The sequence below is a fragment of the Rhinolophus ferrumequinum genome, chromosome 10, assembly GCF_004115265.2.
Source record: "Rhinolophus ferrumequinum isolate MPI-CBG mRhiFer1 chromosome 10, mRhiFer1_v1.p, whole genome shotgun sequence".
NCBI lineage: Eukaryota > Metazoa > Chordata > Mammalia > Chiroptera > Rhinolophidae > Rhinolophus > Rhinolophus ferrumequinum.
In genome coordinates, this window is record NC_046293.1 from 52,590,070 (window position 1) to 52,612,279 (window position 22,210).

Below are 22,210 nucleotides of genomic sequence, written 5' to 3' on the forward strand. Positions count from 1 at the left end.
TAATTATAGTTCAGGAGTGTGGACATTTTATTTTATTTTTAAGATTTTCATTAAAATATAGCTAACATACAATATTGTATTAGTTTCAGGTGTGCATCACAGTTATTCAAGAGAGGCGTGTGCACATTTTAATTGGTCTTGATATATGTTGTCAAGCAAGTTTCTTAGTCCTGGAGGCAATTGTACATAAATCAAATATCTTATTTTCTTGTCAATGTTCTTCTACTCTAATTGGACAGTAAGGTCTTTCTCTGGATATTATGGGTGACCACTGGGGCAGGAAAAGGTGGCGTCTTAGACAACAATTCAGAGAGACTGAGCTGCAAGTGCTTGATATGGCCAGGAAAACAGACTTAATAATGACGGTGGACCAGATCCCTACCACTCCACAAGCCAAACATTTAGATGGAATCTGATCTGGGATGAACCTTGATCATGAAAGTGCCAAACTTCTGTTTATTGAAGTTCTCTAAAGGAGCGAGTGAAGCACATGGGAACTGGGAGTCTCCTTTATTCATGAAAAGAAATTTGTCAGATAAAAAAGCTCCAAAACCACGGATGACAAAGCAAGGCAATAGGAAACCATGCATTATATTATAAATCTGCTTTATTTAGAAATTATAAATGAGCAAAGAACAGAGGAAACACAGTAGGGATACACTTGTGTTTCGTGATTACTGCAAGAGAGGAACCCACACTTGGAAGATGGGAAATCCCTGGGCCAGTGGAAACCAAGGGGAAGTTGCCCTTTTCTGCAGTAGAACCCAAATAGTGACCTTCTGATGGTGAGCAATGGCAACTCAGGTGGAGAAGGTATAGGTAAGAGGAGAAATGAAGGTACTGAGCAACTTCAGTTCTAACTCAAGGACTAAGAGAAGTGGAAAGCAGGAACAAAGCAGCAACCTGAAGATAGACCATGCAGCTAAACAGAGGGCTTGAGACAATGTGGAACTGAGAGCCGATAACAGGAGGACTTCAGTGCTTGTAGCTCTTCCTGCTGGAGGCTGAGGTGGTGCTGTATTTGATGGTGGAGGTGCTGCCCCCAGCAGAGCTGAGGCCACCCCCAAAACCTCTGCCACTGCCGGAACTGAAGCCAGCTCCAAGGCCGTGACCACTGCCATAGGAGTAGCCGCTGCCTCCGCCCAGGCTTAAGCCACCGCCGACACTGCCGGCGCCGCCATAGCCACTGGAGACGGTGGACTGCACCACAGCTGTGGGGGGAGGAGAACAAAGACACTCAGACCGGGTGAGCTCATTCGCCGAGCCTGACACCAGTCAGAAGAGCGCAAGGGCAAGGGAGGGAGGTAAGCAAAGATACTTACAGATGTTAACTGGTCCAACGCCTTCCCCACTCAGCCTAGGAGGAAGGAAACACAGGGACCATGAGATCTCAGAGAGCCACTATGGGACCAGTGTGGGAAGCCTCCCTGTGGGGCTAGTTGGTGGGAAAGTGCCTTTTAAATGGTTCTCTGAGAGGAAGAATCATGGCCACGACGAGAGGGCCTTAACGTGTCCTCATTGGCTGGACATCATGGAAATGCACCCATTGTCGGAGGGGTTGTCAGTTACTCACCTGCACTCCTCGCCCTCCAGCAGCTTCCTGTAGGTGGCAATCTCCATGTCCAGGGCCAGCTTGACATTCATGAGCTCCTGGTACTCGCGCAGCAGCCGGGCCATGTCCTGCTTGGCCTTCTGCAGGGCGTCCTCCAGTCCCACCAGCTTATTCTTGGCGTCGTTGAGGGCCAGCTCCCCACGCTGCTCGGCATCAGCGATGGCGGCCTGCAGGCTGGCACACTACATGGGGAGATAGGCAGAAGGAACTTGGAATCCCGTTCTCCAGAGGAGACTAACCGTGGTTCTTTCCCAGTGAGGAAGCATTCCAGAGCCCAGATTGCATGGGAAAGGCAATCTGACTCTTTTTGTCAGGTCTTCGCCTATTCTGCAAGACTTATCCAGTCTGGGAGCCATGTGTTAACCTTTGTTCCTCTTTGTGTTAACCTTCCTGCACGAGGATGTGGGGGCTGACTGGTGGAAGATACAACAGCACATGTCCAACTTGTTTCTTGTATTCCCAAGTCAATCGTTCTGCTTATGTAATCTCTTTTCAATGCCTCTTGCCTATATTTTTATAGCTCAGGCCAAGGGATACTGGTTTTGTTCCAACCTTTGTCTCACACTCATGTTGGGATCATCTCTCCTACCTGTGGCAACTCACTAAGGGTAGGTACTGCACGTTCTCCTCCCCCTGCTGCTACCTCAGTTCCCAGGCACCTCCCAGAAGATGGTTGATGACAGCCTGGTGATCCAGCAAGAACACGATGCTTTTCTTCTGCATAGTCCTCATCTTACCTGTTTCTTGACGTGGTCGATCTCAGATCTCAGCCTCTGGATCATGCGGTTGATCTCAGCAATCTCCTGCTTGGTGTTGCGCAGGTCATCCCCGTGTCTGCCAGCTGTGACCTGAAGCTCCTCATACTGTAGACCAGAGGGAGAGAAGGTGATGTGTACGGCCTTTCACGTGCTGGTGAATTTCACTTCTGAATCAGGCATTTAATAAACTTGAACCTAATGGCTTCCCCACAAGAGATTTTACAAGGCCCTTGGATACTACACACTGATCTCAGACCATCCTTGTTATGGGACCACTGACTGTCTAGTTTGCCTCAGAACCACTATGTTGTGCGCTATGTTTCTGAGATCCAGCATCAGGGTTAAGCTAAGCAATGCCACTGGGTCTTTCTCTATATTAGCTTTTCTCCCGCACTGCACTTCTGTGGCTTACTAGACTCACACATAAATTCTGTAAATATCTACTCTGTCAGTGCAGGCTACACCTTCTGTGAGAGGACCCCAGCTCCCTAGAATTCGATTTCCCAGTGAAGACTGCAGACTTGCTGCTGGTCTTCCGGGAGTGAGCCGAGGAATCCCTCAGCAGCTGCCCACTCACCTTGCTGTGGTACCAGGACTCGGCCTCAGCTCGGCTCCTCTGAGCGATCTCCTCATATTGGGCTTTGACCTCGGCGATGATGCTGTCCAGGTCCAGGTCACGGTTGTTGTCCATGGACAGGACCACGGACGTGTCTGAGACGTGGGTTTGCATCTGAGCCAGCTCCTACATAACAGAGATTGTCAGATCATCTTCTCCAGCGACACTGACAGAGTTCATAACCCCGAGACCTTGCCCCCTTTTGCTGGGCCCCATCACAGTAAATAAAAGGGAGCTGGACATGCTTACTGCGTCATAGAAGGCTCTCGTGAAGTTGATCTCATCCATGAGAGCATCGACCCTGGCTTGCAGTTCAACCTTATTCATGTAAGCAGCATCCACGTCCTGGGGAATCAGCCAACAACTTGGAGTCAGCTGAGCCCTCCTTCCCCACCTGCCCGTCTTTAGCCTCCCCACCTATTCTCCTCTCAGCTGTGGGCAAAGACCCAGAGTCCTCGCCATCTGCCAGGAAATGTGACCTTGCTCTTAATCAGCTCACCTTCTTCAGAGTCACAAATTCATTCTCTGCTGCAGTGCGCTTGTTGATTTCATCTTCATATCTAGAATGAGAAAGAGACAAAGCATAACTGAGCAGCGGTGAAGATGACACAGAAAAGGCAGCCCGGGATCCAAGCTTTCCATAGCGGATACATCCAAATTGAGCTTTCCCTCTGGTGAGTCTAAAAGATGATTTTTGTGGCCCCTGAATTGTTTCTTTACTCTCCTCATCCACCTACTGACCCTTTTGTTCTTTTGTGTTTGTTTTTAGGCAACAATTATGATTTGTCATTTCACAGACATGTTTTGCTACAAAACGATGCTCACATCTTCTGTACTCGGTCACCTGATAGGCAACTGATCTCGTTTCTCTCCTTCAACTCACTTGCTCTTGAAGTCCTCCACCATGTCCTGCATGCCCCTGAGCTCCGAGTCCAGGCGGCCTCTCTCGCCGAGAATACTGTCCAGCTGTCTCCTGAGGTTGTTGATGTATTGCTCGAACAAAGGCTCCAGGTTCTGCCTCACGGTCTTGGTGCCCTGCTCCTGCAGCAGGGTCCACTTGGTGTCCAGGACCTTGTTCTGCTGTTCCAGGAACCGCACCTGGAGGAACACAAGTTGGTTGTTTGCCAGATGAAGGAAGTAAGAAAGAGATGTGAGTTGTCAGGTCCACAAGCAGGCCTGGGTGGTCACATGGTGATGCTGGGTTACTATAGAGCATGTGCAAAAACTCAGACTGACAGTCGTGCTCCCCCAAACTATTTTCCTTCGCAACCCACAGATATCCCAGAGAAGGTCCCCCGTGGACCTTGAGGTGTTCTGACTCTATGCTCTGAAGTCTATCAGTGACTTTTGACGTTTCTTCTCTTTCTCTTGGCAAGCACAATCACAAATCTATTTTAAAATAGTATTCCGTGATACATTGAGCAAAGTTTTTATTTTGTTAGGAGCCAGTTAAGGGGCGATAAATGTTTACAATCTAGTGATCAAATTTAAACCAATTAACAATTAGATCCAATCTAATGTCCGTTTAGTGCATGAGTTTCCTCTAGAACATCCTCATTTAATGGTTGTTTTCTGTTTCTAGAATAGATTAGTGTTTTTATGGAACATATAGATGTTTCTGAGTCTTTTTTTCTAACCCACCCAGAATTTTGTTTTCTTCCTTTTCTTTTTTCCCCTCCCCAGAGCTCTAGAGCAGTTAGATGTCCACTGGACTTTTCTTTTTAACGTCTTAGATTCTGTAGGAGGTATGGCTAAGCCCCTCCCATTTCTCTGTGTTTTATGGTTATTAAAAGTTGAGAATTCTTCCCAGACAGAATGAGGGATATTTAAAGATTCTGTTGTTCTAATTGATTTCCATCAACTTTTGTGCTGTTGCATCCCCGTTGGGAGCCTGTCTGAGTCTCTTCCTCCCTCTCCCCTGTTCTGCCCCCCAGTGGGACAGTCACTATTCCCCAGTTTGGGGATTCGGAGAACCCAGTGGAGGGCCGGTCCCGCCCGCTCACCTTGTCGATGAAGGAGGCAAACTTGTTGTTGAGGGTCTTGATCTGCTCTCGTTCTTCAGTCCTCACCCGCTGGATGGTGGGGTCGATTTGCAGGTTCAGAGGAGTGAGGAGATTCTGGTTGACCGTGACCTCTTGGATGCCTCCAGGGGGGCACACAGGGAAGCCGGAGCCCCCATAGCCACCAGCGAAGCCAGCTCCACCACCGAGCCCAAAGCCCATACCAGTTGCACCGCCGAAACCAAATCCACTCCCGGCTCCTCCTCCAAAGCCAAAGCCACCTCCAACTCTGCTGCCATATCCACCACCGATGGCACAGCTGCCCCCTCCGATGGAGATCCTCTTTGAGCCCCCCAGGCTATAGAGGCTCCGGCTGCCAAAGCCAGCCCCTCCACACACTCCACCGAAGCCACCACTGCCCCTGGAGCGGGACACGGAGACGCTGCTGAAGCCAGAGCGGCTGGTCCCAGGGATTCTGGCTGAGCTGGCACTGAAGCCACGATGGCTGCTCCTTGTGATGGATTTGCTAGACATGGTTCCCGAAGATGAGGAGGCTGAAGAAGGCGTGAGAGGCTGGAGGGTAGGGCTGAAAGGAGCAGATGTGTGAGATGAGCCGCCCGGCAGCAGTTTATATATGGTGAAATGGGCTGGGCTCTGTCCTGGAAGGTGAGCTTGCATATTGGAAAGGGCTGGGCTTTACAAACAATGAGATCACCCCTAGTATCTATAAAGGTATGAAATATGAAGATTGCATTTTTGGCTTCCTTTAGTCAGGGATAAATTCTCCTGCCTTCCAGCCTTGACTTGATCCCAACACAATAAGGCTGGATGTAAATTCACTGAAGTCATGAATTAGTCATATTCTCAAACAAAAGAGACAAGGCACTGATCTGTGATAATTGTCTTTTCCTTCTGCTTACTCAGACATTCATCTGTGTGTCCCCTTCCCACACAGGTTTTCTCCTCCACTAGCACCACCCTTCCCATCAGGGTGGGACTGTCTCTGAGGGCTTACAGGCATTTGCTCAATGCCCTGAGCAAGAAGTGGCCTGCAGTGGTTTTTCCACCATGTTTGTACCTGTCCTTCAGGAGCTCCTGGATGTTGTTCCTGGTGGCCTGGCCGTGGGAATGGGGGCTACTTAGGGGGTATAACCTTCCTTTGAAAGGCAACAAGAACAAAAGAGTTGAGTTTTTATAGTGCAAGAGCAACACCTGCTCTCTGTCATGTCTGATAAGCTGCTCAACTGGTCGTTTCCTGAGAGGACAGGAAACATTACCCAAGGCCACTCTGCCCAGGAAACTGAGGTTTCTCTCCAAACCAGCACCTCCCTTCCCAATGTGTGCTTTTTCATTGAGATGGTTATCGTGTAAATTTTTCTTTTCATCTGGAATTCATAGACACCTTTTCTCTGCTGTTTTGGAATGTTCACTTAGATCTTAACTTCAAGAATCTAAAATGAGCAGGACAAAAATCATTAAGAAATTCACTGAATTTTGATTCCCACAGTTTTCACATTTCTTAAGAATCGAGTCAAACATCTTAATGGGGTGTGTACAGAAAGTTTAGGGGCATATAGAAGCAGTGAATCATAAAAATGTGCCCTTACAAGTGTGATGATATCACAAGTACATTCCAAATTTATATTTCTAATCTCAGCCCTTGAAATCTGAAATCCCTACATATCTTCTCAGAGGAGAGCAGGCTGTCAGATGAGCATGGTGTTTGGTTTAGAGGGGAATGAGGTTCTTTTTTTCCAGTCTATGCATTAAATACTGAGCACAAGGAACTTTGAGAGCAATTGTAAGCACGTTCTACGAGCACATCTGGTTACATGGGCAACCAGGGCAGGGAAGACGAGCTCCCACATTCAGGGGACCTGAAGAAAGCTTTTGTTACTATTTTACAAGCAGTCCTGTCTCTCCAATGTTTTTGGGGCAAAGAGCACTCAGGAAGGCAGGGCATTTCCTGCCCAAAGGAGGTGCTAAGTCAGCGTCTGGCTGGAAAGAGATACCTTCTTAAGACAATGGCAGCAGCTCCTCATCCTCCACCCCGGTTGCACAATGGTTGACCAAGAAATGGGCTGCCACCCAGTTCTGGGAAAGAAGCATTCCTTCCCATGGCACAGTGTTCTGTCCATGTTACTTTCTTGGGATAGGGGCTGTAGGCTTGGCATGGATGCCAGGCAGGGTAAGAAGGGTTGGCCCGTCAGGCGGGAGCAGCATGCATTGGCTCAATGTCTTATATCCACGTCAAGGTTCAATGTCCACGGCTGCTTTCGCATATGATGGCAGAGTGGGGTAGTTGTAACAGAAAGTGTGTGGCTCACAAAACCTAAAAGATTTCCTATGTAGCCCTTTAACGAAAAGTTTTGCCAGCCCCTGGTTAAAAGTGTGGGCTCTGGAGACGGAGTACTCAGGCTCGTACTCGGACTCAAATGGGTCTGTATGCAAATCACTCACTTGTTACAGACGTCAACTGGGGGAGAAAATAGTACCTACCTTACAGTGTTGTGACGATTACATGAGATAATTAATGTGAAGGCCTTAGCCGTGTGGCAGCACATACGTTCTCAATGAAGATGAGCTAATATTATTATTATAAAGGGAGTATGAAGAAACTTGGTGCATTCAGGCACCCACCAGAATCTTCAAGCACTGGAACCCAGGTGCAGCTTATGTGTGAGTGTGTGTGTGTGTGTGTGTGTGTGTGTGTGTGTGTGGTGACGGGGTGGAGTGAAAAAAAATAAAAGCAACATTAGTAAGGACCTAGAAGCCACACATAGGCAGATGCCTAGACAACACCTTGCCCAAGTAGCTGGACAGTAACAGTGGGCAACAGTCGGAAGGAGAATCCACGTTCTTGGTGGGAGCCCAGCAGGCTGTTCCCTTCCTCCTCAGGAGTCAGGTTCCCCTGCATCACCCTCTGCTGGGTCCTCGTCTGTTTTTTGGGCTGTGCACAGAGGGCCAGGCTGCCATCAACCAGCACAGGTGACCAGATTGCTTCCTCTTTTAATACTGATTTTATCTATTTCTAGGGTGGGGGTAGACTCATCTCTGAATGAAGTATATAATTTCATTGCAGCAGGAACCTCCCATTCAACCATTTAGCCCATCAGAGGATGGTTTAACTTCAACATATTATCCAGTCTCAAGCTTGGCATGCACACCAGATAACACCAGCAATATAAATGGTAGATTTATAAGACATTTATATATACATTATATATATATTATATATAATATATAAATATATTATATTATATACAAAGAGTATAGCTTTAAATATAATATATTTATAATTATATTATATTATAATTATATTCTATTATGTATAAAGATATACCCTTGTGTTTTTCAAAATTCCCTTCAACGCCCGCCAGGGAATGCGCCCTCCGCACCAATTCCAGTGACCCTGACCGTGAGTGCGTTTAGCTGAGAGCACTCAGAGAGATGACGCGAGCTCCTATGACGATGGAGGGAGAGTTGGAGAGGACGGACCCCATGGCAGATTTGTTTCTGATTCCACTTTTTCCTAGTCCCACCACCCTTAAAAGGTCAAGTCTGTACTTGATTCGTTTACCCTTGATTTTCTGTATCTTTCTTTGGGTGTGCAGACGTGCCCCATGTTTCCTAACCCATTTTTAGGCTGCCATCCTGGGCTGAGCTGGACTTCTTTCCTCCTCTGGAGTCCGGCCCTCTGCCCTCTGTGCCTGCTTAAGCACCCAGGACAGGATTGTGTTTATAGCCGGTGAGGATCCATTGGATGGGTAGAGAATTGGCTTCTCAGATGAAATCTCCCCAGTGGCCCTGAATCATGTTCCATGGTGGAGCCCAAGGGAGCTATATTTTCCCAGAGCAACAGACCTTTATACGAGGATTAGAGCAAAGAGTGATAGTTCAGGCAACTATGCGAGAGAAACTGAAGCAAGCAGTGTAACTCCAACGTCAGCGGGCCTCCTCCTCAGCAGGCTGCTGAGCCCAGCCTCTACTCTGTGCAGGAGAGCCTCCGTCAGTCAGTCAGCTGCTGTCTCTGAGTGCCAGAGAATGAGGAATGCCTTTGTTCTAGGGCCCAGGGGTTAGGCTGTACTTTTTTGGGAGGCTAGTGTGGTTATTTTTTATCTTTATTAGATTTATTGGGGGGACATTGGTTAGTAAAATTATATAGACTTCAAGTGTGATGGAAGGAGAACTGCCTCTGGGTGGAGAACACACAAGGCAATGTATATAGATGATGTATTAACGTGCACTTCTTGCATTCTTTCCAGCACGGCAGAAGACAGGAGGGAACTCCTGACGCCTGAGCCAATGGAAAATCTGCTTCAGGAGGATTTGTCTTGTCTTTCTGCCTCCCTGGGTGGAGTTGGCTGATGAGAATGCAGGATGAGCTTTTGTCATCATCTGTCAAAAGCTTAAGACTAAGTGCCGAATCCTGCAAGCCCCAGCTCAGAATGAGGCTGTGCCGAGGGAATCCCACAGACCCAGTCCTGCCCCTAGGGAGCACCCACTGAAAGAGAAACATGCAGCCACACGTGTGAAGAATGTCGACAGTAGCACCAACGTTGGAGTGGAAAGGGCAGCCTTCTATGATACACAGAGTGGTCCCGAAAGTACTGAAACTTTCAAAGTTGCACTTCTGAGTGTCTGTGAACACGTAATATGCACTCAACTATAACCCTTCCCTGTATTTCTCAATTTTCACCTACGTGGTCCATCTTTTTTTTTTTTTTTTTTTTTGCATAGAACACAGTGACGGGTTTGCCTATCTGGACATGACACCTACCTGAGTGACTTTGTCCACAGCAGCAGGGGGTTTTGGACAACTCTGTATTCCTAGAGGGATAGGGCTGTACAATCATGGGATCCAGAGGTCATTGAAAGAACAACTTCTAGGGAATAAGATGTGCCAACTTCTGCTTAAAAAAAAAAATCATGGGGATATAATGCACAGCATAGGGAATATAGTCAATAATACAATAATTTTGTATGGTGATGGATGGTTACTAGATTTATTGTGGTGATCTGGTGATCGCATCGTAAAGTATATTAATATTGAATCGCTATGTTGTATATCTGAAACTAATATAATATTGTATGTCAACTATATTTAGAGAGAGAGAGAGGAAAGGAGGGAGGGAGGGAGGGAACGAAGGAGGGAGGGAGGGAGAAAAGAAAGAAGGAGGGAAGGAAGGAAAGAAAGAAGGAAAAACACCTTCTACTGTGCTCAATGCATGCTAAGTTCAAAGCATTGACCTGCCTCTGGAACTGAGGTCCCAAATCCCCAGACATCACTCCATGTGGCTTCTAGTGGCGATTAGTCAAGAACCTCGTATGGTCCCATGGCTCCCTCATAGCCCGGAGGGGATAAAGGGAAGTACGGTGGCTGCCATTTCAACCACCAGCAGTAGTGTGCTTTGCTAGTCTGGGATGAATTGAGTTGTAACTATCGGCCTATAGGATTGCGTATCGTGTACCTTGAGGGACACAAATTGAGAATTTATACACTTATAGAAAAAACTCGGATTGTTCCCTTCAATGGGTTTTGTTACATATTCCTATAAAACCTAGTTCTTGCGTAATACACTTTTGAAAGTGTTCGTTTCTTTTTGACTCACCCTGTGCATACTGGAATTGGGTAGGTAGGTGCACTCGAATATAACTGATGAGTGCATAATTGGGCTGGGGACTGAAGGGTGTATGCTGACGAAGGGGACAACCCTTTGGCTTTCCTAACAAATGTGGGGAAACTAGTTAGAGGAGGAGGAGCGATGCATAACTCATGAGTGAGGCATTTAGATGCTCGGAGACGAGAAGTGCTGTTGTTGGTGCAAAGAAGTCCTCTAGAGAAGACGTGAGGGTGGGAAGAGAATGAGCTGAACAGCTGGGCTAGTGTACATCAGGCCTGGGGTGAGCAGAGCAAAAGGGCATGGATGAGGAGAAGAAGGAACAGGTTCTCCCTCTGGCACGTATCAGAGGTCCTCGATAAGAACAGGGGTTGAAGGTAGCCAAGCCAGGGCTCCAGAGGGGCCGATAAAATCCCTAAGAACAGCCAGCAGTGGATCGGTTTCTTTTTCTCTCCCTCATGTCCCTCCTCCCTTCTTATTCCTGCCTCCTGGTTTCTACCTCCTCACCACTGTAGGGTCCACCTCACTATACCATGTAATTAAAAAAAAAAAAGTGTAGTCGGTTAAAAATACGCCAACTACCCTGTAGTGAGATACACAAGTACTTGCTTAAATAACGTAAGCGATTGAATGAGGTGCATGATGTCTTACTATATTTGCCTTCTGGTTAAACTTTTATTTCAGTAAAGGGAAAATATCTAGTTAATTGTGAGTATACTGAGTGATTCCCCCAAATTCAGGATGATTTGGGGAAATTTCTATCCAAACAATTCATCTCAAAAATCACCTGATTCTTATAGTATGAATGTCCTAGAGAGCAAACACGCCTCAGCGTCCTTGACATTTAGTGACTTCCATCTGATAATCCTTTATAATCTCACTTTTAGCCTCAGGTTGGGATTAGTGACAGATCGTTGATACCCTGGCAGAATTAAAGTCTGTAGAACTAAAGTTGCAAAGGAGGACTCACGGGGATCTGATCAATTTAAATTCCTCCCAATTTTCCTCAACCCCTTCTGGGAAATAGCCTGGATTTTTCCGATAGGCACAGAAGAACACTCAATAAAGCTAGGGAAGTTTGGACCCTATGACAGAAACTGTTGATTGGTTAATCTAGATTCCATTCCCAATTCACTTCCTCCTTTCCCATCTCCACTGTAGAAACTTGAAAAGTGAAATAGTCTTTCTCTTTTTTAAAAACAGTTTTATTTATTGAACTATAATGTATATTCAGTGAAATGCACAGATCTTAAGTGCAGAGTTCAATCCATTTTGACAAATTCATGCATTTATATAGCCCTCCTAATATCAAGATATAGAGCACTTCCATTATTTCAGAAAACTCCTTGTGCCCTTTCCCTCTAAACCCATTGCCCCAAGCAACAACCGTTTTGATTTTTTCCACCTTAGATTAATTTGTTTATTTTAGAACATTATATAAATGGAATCATACAGCACATACTTTAAATGTGTGTGTGTGGGGGGGTCTTTTTCACTCAGCAAAATGTTTTTGCGATTCACAACAAATGTTTGTTGTGAATTTTGGCTTTTCATTCTTTTTTATTACTGAGTGATGTGCCATTATATGAATATACTACACAGAGTTTCTTTACCCATTTCGAGTGATGGGTTCCTAAAATATTTCCAGTTTGGGGTTACTTTCTGTAAAACAATTCTGAACATACTTATAAGTCTTTGTGTGGACATGTGTTTTCATTTTGCTAGAATAAATGCCTAGAAATAGAATTGCTGCGTCAAGAGTAAATGTATAGCCAGTCTGCTCAGGCATATTTCATGTGTTACATAATCAGAGCCTCGATAATTCCATTTCTCTCTCTCAATTTCTCTCTCTCTCTCTCTCTCTCTCTCTCTCTCTCTCTCTCTCTCTCTCTCACTCGCACTTGCGCACACACACACACAGAAAAAAGTAAGTTCCAAAATAGTTGTACCATTTAAAAAATAGACTTTAATTTTTGGAGCAATTTTGGATTCACAGAAAAATTGAGCAGAAAGTACCCCCTCCACACTCACACACAGCCCCCCTACCATCAACATCTACACCAAAGCGTTTTTACAATTGATGAATCTATGCTGCGTTTTTACAATTGATGAATCTATGCTGCTACAAATATAGTGTGCAGGTTTCACATGGACATGAGTTTTCAGCTCGTTTCGATAAATACTAAAAGCATGATTGCTGGGTCATATGGTAAGAGCAGGTTTAATTTTATAAGAAACAGCAAAACTGTCTCTAATGTGGCTGTACGATTTTGCATTCCCACCAGCAATGAGTGAGAGTTCTTGCTGTACATCCTTGCCAGATTTGATGCTGTCAGAGTTTTGGATTTGCACCATTCTAGTAGGTGTGTAGTGGTATCTTGTTGTCTTAACTTGCACGTCCCTAATGACAAATGGTGTGAAGCATCTTTGCCTATGCTTATTTGCCATGAATATATCATCTTTAGTGAAGTGTCTGTTAAAGTGTTTGCCCTAATTTGTAATTAGGTTGTTAGTTTTCTTATTGTTGAGTTTTAAGAATTCTTTTTATTTAAGGTAACACAGTCTTTTTATAGGATCTGTCTTTTGCAAATATTTTCTCCCTGTCTGTCGCTTGACTTCTCATTCTCTTGATAGTGTCTTTTGCAGAGCAGAAATTTTTTATTTTTATGAAGTCTAACTTATCAATTATTTCTTTCATGAATCATGCCTTTGGTGTTGTAGCTAAAAAGTCATTGCCAAACCCAAAGTAATTGGTACAATTTCTTCTTTAAATGTTTCATAGAATTCACCAGTGAACCCGTCTGGGCCTGATTTCTATTTTGGAACGTTATTAATTCTTGATTCAATTTTTTATAAATATAGGCTTATTGAGATTGTGTATTTCCTCTTGTGCGAATTTTGGCAGATTGTGTCTTTCAAAGAATTGGTTTATTTTATCTAGATTATCAAATTTGTGGGCACAGTGACAGATGACATTCAGATTAGCATGGAGATGGTTCTGGCTAGGAAAATATCATAGGATATGCAGAAACCATTTTCAGTGTAAACATGTATACAGATTTTGACAAGCAAAAATAGATGATGGAGTTTCATTCAAATCTTTCCAGATATTAGTGTAAAGGCTATATTTCGACTTTCACACAGAAATGGACTCTCTATCTTTTAGGCCATGTTTATAAAAGCTTATTCTAGAATCTGAGTAATAAGACATTCTGTACCTGGTCTTATCTATATGCAAAAGCAAGGAAAACTTCCACAACAACAGCTATAACCACTCAGTTACAATAATATTTTGATATTTTGAAGCCACGGCAGAGACTCTCTGCCCGGCTCACAAATCAAGTTGCGGTCTCACCTTATTCCATGGTTGTCTGCAGATGGGCAAAGGTCTTGCTGCTGAGCAGGTCACTAGGCAGAAGCTTTGGAGCTGGGGAAGACTTTTGAGAATTAGTCACCTCCCCACCTTTCTATTATATAGCTGTGGAGTTTGAGGTCAAGGTCACGGTGAAAACAGAGCTTAGGAACTGCTGTGCTGTACAAAACCCCCAAAAGCTGATAGGGAAACTTGCAATGAGCCAGGGTAAGATTCTGGTTCTCCCACCTTAAGTGAGAAGCTCCATGACGGCAGGTTACCTACAGGCCTCCCTCACCACCCCTAAGTGAGGGCCAGGTGAGTACCCAGTTCTGTAGAGGCCAACTACTTGCCAGGAGGCTTGATACTCAGAGCAAGCATTACTATCTCAGGCACCTATGAATAGGCCACCCAGATGAAACAGAGAACGCCGAGTAAATTTGAATTCTACATAAACAATTTTAAAAGTTTAGTATTAAGCATGCCTAAATATTGCATGGAATATACTTATACTAAACAATTATTTGTTATCTATCTGAAATTCACATTGAACTGCACGTCTTGTATTTATTTGTATTTGCTAAATCTGGCCCTGTCAACGAAATAGATCCGTCTTCATACTGAACTATAGACGAGGGCGCTGGTGGTTGGGCTGCTGCTCAGACTCTCTATTGTAAAGGGGCAGACGATAGGTGAGGGCCAACCTTCAGACCCTCTCCTCCAAAGCATCCCCTCATTAACTAACCCATAGGTTACTTAAAAGTATTTTGTTTAGTTTCCCAATAATTGGGCTTTTTGAGATATTTTATTGTTTTTTATTTCAAATTTAATATGCCATAGTCCTAGCAGATAGTCTATATCATGTTAGTCTTTTGAAACTGGCTCGGCGTATGTTCTTTCTTTATGAATTCCTCGTGTACACTGGGACAGAACGTCATTGTGGGCAATGCGTTATTGTTCTTTGGACATTTTGCATTCAAGTCCTTTGAGAGATATATTATACATGTCTTATCCTGGGTTAGGTCTTGCTGTTTTGCTCTCTTCATGTTGTTTTACGAGCAAAGTTTATACTTTTCTAAGGAAAGCCATTTTTATGGTGTTTAAGAAATATCGCCTCCCCTCAGGTCATCCTGATAGATCCTATCTTCTTCTAAATACTTTATTGTTTTATCTTTCGCATATAGGACTATAATACAACTGCAATTGTTTTTGTGAATGGGATGCATTAGGACTCCTGTTATCTTTTTTTTTTCCCCTTATGGAGCGTCAACTAGCCAGGCACCATTTGCTGTGCAGTTATTCTTTCCCTACTGCACTGCAATACCACCATTGTTATAAATCTAATGAATCTATATGCGGTTTGTTTCTAGATTCTATACATTGTTCCATTGATCCATTTTCCAGTCATTTTCTCAATACTGTCCTCTCATAATTATTACACTTTATAATAAATCTCAATCGCTGGAACTGTAAGAATTTTGTTCTTCTTTTTCAAGATTGTTTTGACTCTTTTAGATCTTTTTCATTTCCCCACAACTTTTAGAATAGAAGTTCCACTCTACTCTCCTTTCCCTGCACTTTCAAACCATATTTGAACCAGCTTGGGACGACTGTCTTGCTTTCTTCAGAAAGCCTTATTATGTGAGCGATATACATTTTCATACTATCTTGGTGCGTGTGGCCCATCGGTCTCAATAGCTAAACCAAATTTTGAGTGGAGATTCATGCTGCCTCTCTAAGGTGGTCATAGTAATTGGTACTGTGAGCAGGCTGTCTAGGTGATGGCTGCCACCGTTAGGGTCTTCCTCGTCTTGCTTTGGCTTGCAGACTGGCTCTGCTGTCTGCTTACGAGGTGGCACTTTGAGCTGCTGCTTTCTGGGTAGTGGACTCTTTGAAGTGTGTCGCTGCCTGCTGCCAAGCTTGCACCTTCAGCTGTTGTGCTTTGTGCTGCATGGACTGAGTTCTTCCAAAGCCTCTGTTAGAGACTTGACTGACCTATATCAAACGTTTCAGTCATTATCATGAAGGGTCAGGATTGGGGCCTCCTTAACGTGGCGTTGGGTCATGTGTCTCAACCCAGACCTATCTGTGTGTCTCATACTGAACTGTGTCTCTCAATTCCTCTGTAAACAATGACGGTCACTAAGCTCAAGGGGTGACTCTTACCCGATGAACGTTGATGTGTGTCTCAAGCAAGTGTTGATCCCCATTCTACGAAATGCTCAGGGGAAAGACTGATAACCTGTGCAATATATAGTCCTATTAGGTGATCGCACAAGTAGAGGACGAGCAGTTGCTATGGCATGCTGAGGCCACACGCTTAAGGGCAGATGCTTTACTAGGACCCTACAACATGCCTTTGCTGCTGCTGCTTATGTCTCTGTTGGAAAAACAAAAAAATCCTCATCCTCAGGGTTATAGGGGAAAACACATATGACACCTTTGTGACACAACTAAGGGGTTAATTCAACTATTTATATGGGGAGGTTCCCAAACTCTGACAATACTGACTTGATGCCCTCTGGAGGAAGAAATTTAGACATATGAGGATATGAGCAGGGTAGAGAGAGTCCCTCTCTCCCATAAGTATATTTAGTAACCATAAAAAGGAAAGGAGTAGGTGAAGGGATAGAGGGAGGGAGAGAGAGAGAGGGAGGGAGGGAGGAAGGAAAGAAGGAAGAAACAAGAAGAAATAGAATGGAAGGAATGAAAAAAAACCTGGGGAGGACACAAAAAACTGAAACACAATTTCATGCAATTGGAAATCCAAAATTTACTAAGAGAATTTATACATCAAGAAGATGAAAAGTGGTGTGGATGGACTTTGTGCCTCTATCACATAGGTTCTGAATTAACTTTAACATCTGATGAAATACACCAAATGGCAAATCTTCGTGGCCTTAATCCATATTGGAACTCAAATTATCCTTATGCTTGGGAATCACACTAAATTGAAAAAGGTACCCTGTAATCTTGAACACAAAGTAGAGAACAAACAACTATGCTTCACCCTAACTGTCAGAACTATTGCCTCACGTAAATTTCACATGATCGTACCATCCATTGCCCCCTAAAATACCTCGCAGTGATCATGGACACTCTGACCCAATGAGAAAAAAATTAACATTAAATTAAGTCATTGACATTTACAAATTGGCTTGACAAAATGAGATGGACTTTCCAGTTAAAATAGTTAATATGCCCACGTAACTTAAAACAGGCCTTTCAGGAACGCTTGTGCACTGTTGGTGGGATTGCAGATTGGTGCAGCCGCTATGGAAAACAGTATGGAGGTATCTCAAAAATCTGAAAATGGAACTACCTTATGATCCAGTAATTCCACTCCTAGGTATCTATCCGGAGAAATCCAAAACTTCAATTCAAAAATCTTTATGCACTCCTATGTTTATTGTAGCACTATACACAATAGCTAAGACATGGAAACAACCAAAATGCCCATCGGTAGATGACTGGATTAAGAAACTGTGGTACATTTATACAATGGAGTATTATGCAGCCATAAAGAAGAAAGAAATCTTACCATTTGCAACAACATGGATGGATCTAGAGAACATTATGTTAAGTGAAATAAGTCAGACAGAGAAAGATAAGTACCATATGATCTCACTTATTTGAGGATTCTAAAGAAAAGAATAAGTGAATGAACTAATCAGAAACAGTTTGGGAGACAATGAGGAAAAACTGAGGGTTGCTAGATGGGCGGGAGGGGTGGGGGGTGGGGGGGAGGGTGAGGGGATTGGAGGGCAATCGGTGACCACAGGATGGCCACGGGGTTTGAAAATTAATCTGGGGAACGTAATTTGGTGGTTACCAGAAGGTAAAGGGGTTGGGGGTGGGGGATGAGGGTGAGGGGGATCAAATGTATGGTGATGGAAGGGGAGCTGACTCTGGGTGGTGAACACACAATGTGATTTATAGATGATGTGATACAGAATTGCACACCTGAAATCTATGTAATTTTACTAACAATTGTCACCCCAATAAATTAAAAATAAATTTAAAAAAAAAAAAAAAAAAAAACAGGCCCTTCAAAAAGTGCAACTCATTACAGGGGGAGAGAAGTGGTGTTATGTATTCTGTCTCTCCACTTAGCAACCCAATTTGGGCTCTTTTTAAAATTGGAAAGAATGAAGGTCCCTCACGCTGGATTACCGCAACTCTAATGCCATGTCACACCCATTAAAGCCCACTAATCAGTCTTATTGAAATTACTGACTCCATCCAATCAGCAACTTGGTTAATAATGTTCTGTTCGACGGCCATTTCTACAGCTTCTCAGTCATAGTTTGCCTCCCCTCTGAAGGGCTTTAATACGTCTTTACCCAGACACTCGGAGTACCTCAACAGCTCTGCCATTGCACACCATCTCTGTAGGCAGGATCCTAAATGCCTCTGATTTTCCCCAGGAGCACACGTATAATATTACATTGATGAGTCCTCCTCTAAAGAGATTCACTGGACACACTTATTCAGGACATATAAATATTCACAAGGGAGCTCACTGAAAAAGGATGGACCATTGTCCCATACATGGTGTCACCTCAGCTAAATTCCGGAAATTATTTGGTAATCCAAGGGCCACTCTGTCTCTGACACTATTAAGAAACAGCTATTGACCCTCTCCGCAGCCACAAGATTAGAACAGGCCCAATGTCTTTTAGGCCTTTTTGGGTTCTGAAGGCAACATATGCCTTATTTATAAATTTTACTTAAGCTGATTTATGCTCTTACAAGCAAGTTGTCCGACCTTGAATGGAGACCCCTCCAACAAAAGACTCTGTAGACTCTGTCTACAATCTGTCCAAATTGTAATACAATGGACACTCCTGTGTATGCCCTCCAGCGATTCCTTCATTCTAGAGGCTTTAGCAACCTCCTCTCAGGTGTCCTGGAATCTCTGGACCACCCAGAATGACCACTTTCCCTTCAAGGTCATTCCATTCTCCCCTTGAATCATCAAAGAAACCAATCACATCTGGACAGATGGACCCTCAAGAGGTTTCTAGGCTGGTTGTAGACCTTGAAAAAATAATTCTTCACAACAGCTTATATTATAAAAGCATTTTATTGAACACACTATGGAGGTAGTCAGAACCAGAACAAAATTTGGGATTGGGGTGGGGACTCTGTTTTGATGGTTTTGATAATGGAAAATTTTGGATTTTTCTCTGATCAAGGACCAGGCTGTAGAGACTTAAAGACTGATTTGAAGCAGAACATAGAATCGAGGCATGGGAGATTAGAGACGAGGGATCGGGTCTTTCCAGGAACAAAGACTGATTCTGCAATAGGCTTGGTCTAGACTACACTCCAGTAAAAGAGAAAACTTGGCTTGGTAACCACCTAGAAGAGACAGCCACCAGGGGCCGTGTCGCTGCCCTTGGGTTGCAGTGACTTGCAGCAGACTTTTAGCTCTTGAAGCTCTTTCGGGAGGAGGAGGTGGTGGAGACAAATTTGACGCTGGAGCCACTGACCCCACTGCCGCTGCCACTGCCAAAGCCACCCCCCATGCTTCGGCCACTGCTTGAACTGAAGCCAGAGCCTAGGCCGACGCCCCCACTGCCACCAAAGTGGTAGCTGCTGCTGCCACCACCTCCGCCAAGACCTCCGCCAAGACCTCCACCGAGGCCGCCGCCAAGACCTCCACCGAGGCCGCCGCCAAGACCTCCACCGAGGCCACCGCCAAGACCTCCACCGAGGCCGCCGCCATAGCCACCGCCACCACCGTAGGCAGAGGAGACGCTGTTTGTGACGACAGCTGCAGAGAAAAGAGGGAGAATTTGGTGAGACCAGTCTATCAGATTGATCCTACAAGTCCAATTTATTTGATCCTGCTGGTGTTAGCACTGTACCTGGCCCCTTTTTTACAGAGTAGCAAACGAGGCCCGAAGAACTAAGTCATTTAGTTAAGGTCCCTAACAGACAGTTGGTGGACATAGCAGGCCAGGGATGGTGCTAAGTCCTTGGGGGGAGGGGGGAGGGGCGGGCAAGGCAGAGGGGCGGAATACAAGACGTGTACGAGACAAAACATGAGGCACATTGCTTCCTGTCTCAATCTGTGTTCTCTCCCCTCCACCACCTGTCTCTCACGAAGTGGATTGGAATATCTGGAATCTAGAAACAGCAAGCTTCTGAGTTGGCACCAAATACTATCATCATTGTTAATGTCTGTTTAAAGTTACTTACAGATGTTGACTGGTCCAACTCCTTCTCCACTCAATCTGAAAGAGGAAAAATTGAAATAAGAGTTAAACACTCCCCCAAAGACAGCATGACTCTGGGTGGATAACTCCTCTAGTCATGTTTAGAGCTTGATCTATAAGCAAGGAGCCTGCATACCCAAAAAACTGTTCAAATTCGAGAAAGAGCTAGCTCTCTGGAGGGATTTTCCAATGAAGAGGACCTGCCCTAGAAACAGGCTATCCAAGGAAGATTATAATTCACATTCTCCTCCACCCAGTATATAGAAAGGATGAGTAAGAGGTTGTGGGAACTATGAATACGTATGAAGCAGTTTTTGCCTTGTGGGAGCTTACATTCTGTGAGAGGACTTGGCATGGACAGAAATAATTCTAACAGAAAGTAGGCAGTAGAGAGTGTCAGAAGATTGAAGAAAACGGAGTAGTTTGAGAATCCAAAGGCAGGTGAATTTAACTCAGCTGGAATAATCATGAAAGGCTCCCTGAAGGAAGAGGTATTTGAAGAATGGGGAAGACATTTGTTGAATTGTTTCGTTGTTTGAAGGAGAGGCAGTGTCTAAGAATACTGGTGGTGGGAATAGGGTCAGAGAAGTGAGTTAGGACCACATTGTATAGGTTAGCTGTATGCCCAGGCAGCAGATTAAAACCAAATTAAAGATGGGTAATCATCATGCACATGATAGTGCTCGCTCATGTGTGTGTTTTACACCCTGTAGTGGAGAAGAAGCTCCACTTATCAAACATGAGGCCACCCCTGGCAATGTTGCCCACCTGCACTCCTCGCCCTCCAGCAGCTTCCTGTAGGTGGCAATCTCCACGTCCAGGGCAAGCTTGGTGTTCATGAGCTCCTGGTACTCGCGCAGCAGCCGGGCCATGTCCTGCTTGGCCTTCTGCAGGGCGTCTTCCAGCTCTGCCAGCTTGTTCCTGGCGTCCTTGAGGGCCAGCTCCCCACGCTGCTCAGCATCAGCAATGGCGTTCTGCAGGTTGGCACACTAGAGGGAAAGGAAGGAAGAGTGGGGATATACTTTAGCGGTGAGCTGGGCTCAGGTATCTCTTTCTGAGATTCCAGAGACAAGCCAGTACCATTGTTCTCGTCATTGTGGATGGGGGAAACATTGAAATGCTGGTACTTGTTCCAGCTCTGGGAGTGTATGTGATTAGAAAAAGTAAAACAAAACAAGCCTCCCTTCCAGAGCTCAGAACCCTTCCTGCCTTCTTTCAGCCTCTCCCTACCTGCTTCTTGACATTGTCGATCTCAGCTCTCAGCCTCTGAATCATCCGGTTCATCTCGGAGATCTCATGCTTGGTGCTGCGGAGATCGTCGCCGTGTCTGCCCGCTGTCTGCTGCAGCTCCTCGTACTGGTGCCACCAGAAAAGAGGAAAGATTCCATTTATATGAGGATGGAAACACTTTCCCAATGTTCACAGGCAGGAGCTACCAAGAGGTGGCAAGAGGTGTGGTTATCTGGGGTCCGGGGCTGGTTTCTGATCTTAGATAATTTCCTTTGCTTTCCTGGAGACACTGGTGTGAGATTCAGAGTGAGATTCTCCTTACGGTTCTTGAATTTATGTGGCAAAGGCACACATGACTGTTCCCATAATTCAACCCAAGAGGCCTCTGCAGGTTTTGGGAGCCCCATCCTTAGGATTTTGTCATGGCCGAGAATCCTAGACACACGGCCATCCCTTCACTCGTGACGCATTGACCATAGCACGCACCTTGGTCTGGTACCAGGACTCGGCTTCTGTCCGGCTGCGGTTGGCGATGTCCTCGTACTGGGCCTTAACCTCGGCGATGATGCTGTCCAGGTCCAAGGAGCGGTTGTTGTCCATGGACAGGACCACGGACGTGTCGGAGACGTGCGTTTGCATCTGGGACAGCTCCTGCAGGGAGACTTGAAGTCAGTCATCTGATTCTGTGTTATTTCATGTCAGGTCCATTCAAATAGCTCACTCACTATGGTTTGTCAACTTGAGAAAAAAATAATAATAACCACCTACCATCGAACATTTAGATAAGTTAATAAATA

General features: G+C 44.9%; 1 protein-coding gene across 2 annotated transcripts in view; it reads right to left on the bottom strand.

Moving 5' to 3' along the window:
* The window catches only part of LOC117029217 (keratin, type II cytoskeletal 6A), a 36,285-nt gene that overhangs the window by 11,097 nt on the left and 2,978 nt on the right, over positions 1-22,210 (bottom strand). The window contains exons 1-9 of one of the 2 annotated variants that reach the window (XM_033118321.1): positions 4,990-5,593; positions 3,870-4,084; positions 3,486-3,546; positions 3,236-3,331; positions 2,948-3,112; positions 2,350-2,475; positions 1,574-1,794; positions 1,323-1,357; positions 596-1,211 (exon numbers count right to left, since the gene is read on the bottom strand). In XM_033118321.1, the coding sequence (XP_032974212.1) occupies positions 976-1,211; positions 1,323-1,357; positions 1,574-1,794; positions 2,350-2,475; positions 2,948-3,112; positions 3,236-3,331; positions 3,486-3,546; positions 3,870-4,084; positions 4,990-5,520 (1,686 nt within the window). In that variant the 5' untranslated portion in view covers positions 5,521-5,593 and the 3' untranslated portion in view covers positions 596-975. Of the gene's footprint in view, positions 1,212-1,322; positions 1,358-1,573; positions 1,795-2,349; positions 2,476-2,947; positions 3,113-3,235; positions 3,332-3,485; positions 3,547-3,869; positions 4,085-4,989; positions 19,739-20,166; positions 20,202-20,951; positions 21,173-21,413; positions 21,540-21,899; positions 22,065-22,210 lie in introns of those variants that run through there. The other variant, XM_033118320.1, reaches the window with a different exon arrangement.